The sequence below is a fragment of the Microtus pennsylvanicus genome, chromosome 7, assembly GCF_037038515.1.
Source record: "Microtus pennsylvanicus isolate mMicPen1 chromosome 7, mMicPen1.hap1, whole genome shotgun sequence".
Classification (NCBI taxonomy): Eukaryota; Metazoa; Chordata; class Mammalia; order Rodentia; family Cricetidae; genus Microtus; species Microtus pennsylvanicus.
The window spans coordinates 107,449,757-107,457,390 of record NC_134585.1 but is presented as its reverse complement, the minus strand read 5'-3'; the positions used below and the strand labels follow the sequence as shown (position 1 = coordinate 107,457,390).

General features: G+C 50.4%; 1 protein-coding gene across 1 annotated transcript; it reads right to left on the bottom strand.

The window, feature by feature from the left end:
* Positions 1-1,986: 1,986 nt before the first annotated feature.
* Positions 1,987-2,559, bottom strand: Ubl4b (ubiquitin like 4B). Its single transcript, XM_075979173.1, has one exon. It carries the CDS (start codon positions 2,557-2,559, stop codon positions 1,987-1,989), a length of 573 nt encoding a protein of 190 aa, XP_075835288.1.
* Positions 2,560-7,634: the final 5,075 nt, after the last annotated feature.

Here is a 7,634-nt window from a genome sequence, read left to right as displayed (position 1 = left end):
GATGGCAAATGGCCCAGGAATGAGAATGAGATCAGGATAGGAATTTGAAGGACCCCACCTTACCCTCACCTGTGGGCAGTGAGTCTAGGAGGAAATCAGACCCTTGGAATCCTGACTTTCTTCTCCCCTTATCAGACATGGTAGAGCTGAATACTACCAGCAAAATGAAGCTGTCAGCCGGGCGATGGTGGCGCACGCCTTTAATCCCAGCACACGGGAGGCAGAGGTAGGCGGATCTCTGTGAGTTCGAGACCAGCCTGGTCTACAGAGCTAGTTCCAGGACAGGTTCCAAAGCCACAGAGAAACCCTGTCTCGAAAAACCAAAAAAAAAAAAAAAAAAAAAAAAAAAAAAAAAAAAAAAATGAAGCTGTCTCTAGCCAAGAAATGACAGGACAATGCCACCAAACGAGTTCTTCCCCAGTAGAGGATCCCCAGACCCTTCCCGCCATTACTGCGGAGCTCCCTGCTAGAAAACACTGTTCCCAACTATTCCATCCTTGCCTCTTGCCTGCATTGATGACTCTGGGGTGAGTGGATACTGTGGTACAAGTGGAAAGCCTCAGCATCCTACAGGGGAAGAATTCCAGTCAAGACGTTGGTTGGCCTAAGTTGAGAGCCAAGGGCCCTATAGGCCAAGGGCAGAGTGCTTCCCAGAACAACAAGACTTCTTCCGGTTCCTTGACAAGCATCTGTCTCCCTTTGCCCCCTGCACAGCCTCCATTTCCAGCGCCCAGGACTCAAACTTCTGCAGGTACAGTAGGGGACTTCAACAGCAAATGAGGGACCATGGTTCTCAATGAGCAACTCTGAACTTGTCCCACACACACACAGTACTGGGCTCCTTGACTCTCGTCTAGGGCTGTGCTCTTAACCCCAGAAAGACAAAAGACCTGCTCTGGCATATTCTGCAAGTCGGAAGCACCAGGTCATGGAGCCTACGTAGGCTGTCCTGTGTTGCCATAACGCCACTTTGCTTTTCTCTCACTGAGGCCATAGGCCCCATAAGAAATGGGGCCTGGTCGATACTATTTTGTTTGATTTTGTTTTCTTCCAAAGGAATATTGGGCAAAGCCAGTCAGATATCAGGAGTTCAGTGCCACCTTAAATACTGAAAATGTGGCAAAGGTCATAACTATTCAGACTGTCCCCACGAGTGTGCAAAGGTCATAACTGTCCCCACGAGTGTCAAAGGTCATAACTGTCTCCAAAAGTGTGCAAAGGTCATAACTGTCCCCACGAGTGTGAAAGGTCATAACTGTCCCCACAAGTGTGCAAAGGTCATAACTGTCCCCAAAAGTGTGCAAAGGTCATAACTGTCCCCATGAGTGTGCAAAGGTCATAACTGTCCCCTCGAGTGTGCAAAGGTCATAACTGTCCCCACAAGTGTGCCACTTGCAGACCATTTTTTTTTTTGCCTAATACTGTTGTTTCCTGTCATTCTGCAACTTCATCTGAATTTCTGTGAGCCCCAGGACTGGCCCATGCCACCAGTTTTCCTGACTTCTGTCTCTATTGTCCCATCTCTGAAGCTATGGAAGCACAAACAGGACAACGAGAACATCCTCACGAGAATTCCAGGGCAGCTGAGAACCCTTCCTCTTCTCTATATTATTAGGGGTCTGGAGTTTATGAGGAGGACAGACAACAGACTCAACTGTTTTCTGTTTTGGAGGAGGAGAGGCTCTGTCTAGAGCTATGGAGCCTTTCTCTGAGCCAGGCTTGAGCAAAACTGCTCCCCCCAGAGCTGGGGTGAATTTTGACAGTCCCTATAGGGTACCTTGGCTCGTCCAGAACTCTTGTAGCAGAGACCGATGGTGCTAGAATCATTCTACACTTCAGACGAGGACCTACAGGCTAGAGGGTGTAGAAGGATCCAGATACCCTCCAGCTACTTCAAGGTTCAGTAAGAGGGATGAATGTGTCTCCATCGGGAGAAGGTAATGAGAAACATTGCCCGAGAACAGGAAGGATCAGGCCAGGGGAAGTTTAGTGAGCAAAAGAGTAGGATGGACCAGTTTGCTGATCAGCCTCCTTCCCATTCTTCTCCTCTTCCTCCTTCTCTTCTCTGCCTCCTTCATCACGTTGTTGGAGCTCTGAGGCAGCAGCCAGGTCCTCCTTTTCCTCAGCCAGCTCTTCAAGCTGCTGCTGTGCCAGGAGCTGGCCCACCAACTGCTCCAGGGCCTCCAGGCTCAGCCTCTGCAGGCGCTCCTCGTGCTCTTTCCTCAACAGCCCCAGCACTGCCTTGGCGTCCTTAGGCCCAAAATGTTTGCCTAGGACCTGGCCCAGCTGGAGCCACAGGGGCTGAGGCGGATGGGTCTTGTCTAGCGCTGCCTCCTCTGGAGGCCGCATGATGACATTGATGGAGGCGTTGGGCCCGATGCTGTAATCGGAGAGGTGTTTGTTATCATCCAGGAGCTGGCCCCGGAACAGCAGGTGCTGCTGCTCCGCTGGCACCTGCAGGTGTTGAGAAACCAGCTTCTTCAGTGTGGCCACACTCTCTTTTCCAGAGACCTTCAGGCTGCATCTTCGGCCCAGGAGCAGTTTGACCGTGAGGAACATTGGGCCAGAGAGAAATCAGGAGGGATCCATGCTCTGGGAGTTGCCCTGAAGGTAGAGGGCCCTGTAGGGTGACCCTGTCACGAGAGGGCCACTGCTCCCAGCAGGGTAAGGGCCCAGCCCACTTGGGCAGCCACTAGCTAATGTTCAGTGATGTCACAATGTTGTGGGAGGGCTCATTTCCATAGCAGAACTCTAGGGACAAAAAAGGGACGTTGTAAACATAAAGCATCTTTCCTATGAGAAAGAGGGGAGAAGAGGTGGGGCGGGGGGGGGTGTGAAGTGACCAGGAAATAAAATGTAAAGAGAGCTGAAACAGAGAAAGAGAAACGGAAAAGGAACCATGAAAACAGCATTTCTGCCAATTTTCTCAGCACAAGCCTTGGGTACTTTCTTGATGTCAGCAGGAGAGACCACAGAGCCCCTAGGAAATCTGTCTTATATCCATAGCCTCAACTTAATCCACACGACCTACAAGATGCTTTGATAATTCCTGCCTGTGGGAGGGGAATGTGTAGGCTCATTCAATCCTACAGCCAAGAGGCACATAGCTGTGTCTTCATGGTGGCCTCACCTTGCCTCCTGAACCAACATCTACTCAGTATCTTCCGTGTGCCAGGCACTGAGCAGACTCCGGTGTGCAGAGTCACATAAGGGGCAGGATGCTTGTTCAGCATCTGAGTGTTGTATTTGGCAAGTTTCCCTGCAGCGTGTTGTTGATCTCGAGCTAAACCCTTTGCAGGTGTTGCCACATGTTAGCCGGCAAGGATGGTACTGTCTTGGCTGAGAAGTGAGTGAGCCTAAAGAAGAGCTGATGCCCCTAATGGGTATGCTGGATGCTTCAGGGGATCCCATGGGTCTCCCCAGCACCCAAGCCCTCCCTTCCCCTCCTCCCTTCCTGCCTTACTCCTTTCCCTTTCCTGCTGCCCTGGCTCTACAGAAGATGACATTGTTGACAATCACCACGGCCTTCTTGAGCCTGCCCTTCCAGTCCCTGGCCCCAACCCCTGTCTCAGGGTTAGCCAACCTTCACCTGTCCTTCTGACCTTGACATCTAACAGCAGCTGAAAGAAATAACCATAAGCACCAGGACCGTTACCTCCACTCATTCTCCTGCTCCTGTGTTCTCGCGCTTGGCGGATGACCCAGATTCTGGTCCTAGATGGCCCAGCACTCACAAGTCAGGAATTCCACCCAATGAAGCTCTTGCTGAAAAGTGCTCCAGAGTTCATCTCCCCGCTGGCCCCCACTGCCCCCCATGACTGAGGCCTCACTATAGCCACTGCTCTGAACTCACTGTCATCTCCTCGATGCAGCTACTACCTTGGACCCGCTCATCCCACAGGCAAAAGAATGGTCCTAAAATTATTGTGAGTCCCCTGAGTTTAACTCTTTTGCTCTTGGAAACTTTCCTGCTGTGGCACCTGAGGACTTTACAGCTTGGTCTTTTGCTTAGCACCCCATCCTCCTCACCTCCCCATTTTTCATCCTTTGCCCCAGCCACATGAACCTGCCTTTGTCCCTGCTTGTTTCAAACTCTGCCAACTCACCCTGCAAACTCTGACTGCCTTAAAAATCGCCTCCTCCATGAAGCCTCTGCTTTCCCCAGGCTTGGGCAAAGCAATCCTACATCCTTCCCTGGTGCCATTCCTCCACTGGTTGGTATACCCAGCACAAACATCTCCACCTCTCCCCTGACACTCAGTAGCAGGGTCTGAGTCTCTTCCATCATGATGCCTCCAGTACACTGAATTTTATATACAGATGGTCTTGTTGGTAGAAGAGATCCAATTTAGTCACACTGAGCCAGGCAGGGTCATACAGGACCCAAGTACATAGACTGGGGAAAGACATAAACTTGCCTGCAGCCTCTCCTTCATCCTGCCTCTTCCCCTAGAAAGAGGAAAATCCAAAATTATATAGAAAATAAAACAGAAAGTGATATGAGGCTTTACCAGAGGCTCTTCTATAATACTTATTTAAATAGCCAGTTCCCCGGGAGAATGTGAAGCAAGTCTGAATTTGCAAGTGTACACACAGTGTGGGAGGGGCTGTGGGCTCCGTGGTGGAGATGTGGACATCTGTGCAGATGAAAAGAGAGATGTGTTTGGTTTCTGAAGGGTCACTTAAGAATCCTCAGTTCTTTGAGAGGAGGACCCCCTGGTGGACAAACCATTGGATAGACAGGAATGGAGCCATCCTATGGGAGATACCCAAGCAGAACTAACTAACCCACAAAGATTTTCTGGAGGGCCAGATCTAAGTGGTCTTTACAGGGGACAAAGGAAGGTGAGGCAGGGAAGGGAATAGCTTGCAGTCTGCCCTAGGTGCAGGGCTTCTATAGGAAGCCGGGAGCATCCAGGATGAAGATGAAGTCAGCCATCTGCCCCTAACCCCTCCTCCGAAAACTATTTATCCAGGCTTTGAGCTGCTCCAGTCATGAGAAGTCTCTGGAGATGGCCACTTGAGTTGGGCTCCCCAAAATGAAGTCCATGAAAGACCTAACACGGGCTCAGCTCTCCAAAGCTAGTAACTATATGTAGACAGGTACACCTACGACAGAGACTTTGGGGCCACGAGGACAGTAACAACTGAGTTAGTGGTGTTCATACATGCTAAGAGAAATGGTCACTACTCCCCTGGAGTCTCCACCACCCTCCCAAAGAGGGCAGAAGAAGCACCTGTCTGGATTCCTGTTTGGAGCCAGAAAATATTCCAAGCCCTTCCCCTACCATGCAGTTGCTTGTCTTAATTATTCAGTTAACGTGAGTAAATAAAATTGTGGAATTAGAGCATGCAACCAGACAATGCCTGTCATAATTAGAAGGGATGATCATCTGGAGTGAGTGGGTTTGTGACTTGGGAACGGAATGAATGTATGCAGAGAACGTCGAATGTCATGCATTCATATTTCTCTTAAAAACACTGCAAAAAGCATTAGCACCACTGGGGACCAGTGCAATGTCCGAGGAGGAGATGGGCAGGGCAGGAGAATACTCCTCCCTGGGATCTTCCATCGCTGCTGGGTGGGCTAACTGAACCTTGGTGCAAAGAGAGCATACAATTAGACCTTTTGTCCCTCAGTTGTCCTGGGGCCTGCCTTTAACTGAGTGAATCCTCAGATCTCATTTTGCACCTCTGGACAACAGGATGATGATCAGTTCCCACCATCCTTTGGAAGTTGCTATGTGAACCCACAGCATCTGAGCCACAGAGATATTAAACATAGGGTTCGATTTACAGATAGAAATGGAAGTTCCTATTGTCGCTCCTGGACCAGTGAGGAAAGAGCCCACTACACCTGGAAACATGCTCACAGTGACTCCCCACATGTTCCTATCCGTACAGGTGGACAGGCAGGGCAGTCTTTTGAAGACTGGTCCAGCTCAGAGGGCAAGATGAGGTGAGTTCGTTAGCACCTGCGGGGGCTGCAGTGTTGTGGGACATTGCTTTAACTAGGCAAATATGTGTTACATTTGTTTAACGATGCAAAGATGTCTTGCTTTGCCTGGTTAGGGGCCTGATTGGGCTAATTAAAAAGTCGGATGGCCAATAGCTAGGAAGCAGAGTGATGGGCAGAGCTGGCAGGCAGAGAGAATAAGTGGGAGGAGAGAGACTGAGGAAGACAGAGAAGAGAACAAGGGAGAAAAAGAGGGAGCTCCCGGGGCCAGGCAGCTGCCAGACAGAAAGACATGGAGTAGGACATACAGAATAAAAGAAAACTAAAAAGTCCTGAGGCAAAATACAGATGAAGAGAAACAGGTTAATTTAAGTTTGAAGAGCTAGTAGACCAGCATAAGATAAGGCCAAGCATTCATAGCTAATATTAAGTCTCCTTGTCTTTATTGGGGAGCTGGTTGGTGGGCAGAAAGAAAGCCTGTTACACTGCAGGGTACAGTGAATTCGCTGCTGCCTCCTCTCTGATACTGACAAAGGCTTATCAGGGAGGTAAAAGTTATGATCTCTGTCCACCCGACCCCTCAACAAAGTGTTGTTACTGTCCTTGAATGATGCCAGCCTGGCTTTGTCGGGAGTACCAGGATGGGGCAGCAGCTAGGAGTGAAACCAGGAAGACCTGGAAGTAGCCGGAAGCAGGAAGGAAGGAAGAGGGCAGGCATCCAAAAGTCAGAAAGGGAAACAGCAAGGAGAGAGCCACAGAGTGGGCCAGAGAGCAGCACCAGGGCAGGGGACAAAGAGAGAAGAGAAGGGGAGATGCGGGGGGCAGGAAGAAGAAGTTTAAGTTCATGTAAAGTACAACAAACACTCGGGCAGACTGCTCCTCTGAGAACTCCATCCTCTTCCCCTCTCTTCAGGAGTGGGAAAAAGTTCATGGGAAAGGGTTGTTAGGGAAAGTGGGATCCGTCCGGAGAGCTGTTTATCCTGGGGGCACTGAGAGCCTACAGTCTTTGGTTCTAGGAACTCCCTGCTGCCTCCACCTCAAGGGGAGCCTTATTGCTCAGAAGCACATCTCAAGCACATGGCGTGCTCATCCCCCAAAAGGCCCAGGAGAGCCCAGTGCCACTAACAGCAAGTCCTCAACCCTGTAGCCAGATCCATCCTCAGGCCCACCCTGTGCTGGCTTCTGTAGGAGCGGTCTCTTGAGGTTGCTCCACAGTCCACAAGCCTAGCTTTAGGTAGGACAGGCGGCTCTTTAGGGGACTGTCTGAGAAAGAGGAAGATGGCAGATCTTATGCAACTCCAAGAACCCACAGGAGCCAGGCGGGAGAGCACAAACGTAGACAAGCTCTTTTGGCAATAAGCAGGCATGATGTCTATCCAGACCTCTATTCTCAAGCCTAACAACCCTATTCCTGCCCCCATGCTGCTGTCCCAGCATCCTGGAGAAGTCAGAAGCCTGTCCCAGTCAGCTAGAGGAGCCTAGTAGCCTGGTCCTAGAGCCAAACACAACTCCCACCTTGTGACATCTAGCTGTGGCCACTAGATGTCACTAGTGGCCTCCCTGGCCAGCTCCTTGGCAGGCATGGCCAAACTATTGTGCTGTAGGGCACACAGGACTGAATCTCAGGAAGAGAGTCTTATCCTGAATGAACTCCACCTCTCACAGATTGCTAGTCATT

Coding starts and splice junctions, on each gene's coding strand:
- Ubl4b (XM_075979173.1), bottom strand. CDS start 2,559: ATGTTCCTCACGGTCAAACTGCTCCTGGGCCGAAGATGCAGCCTGAAG.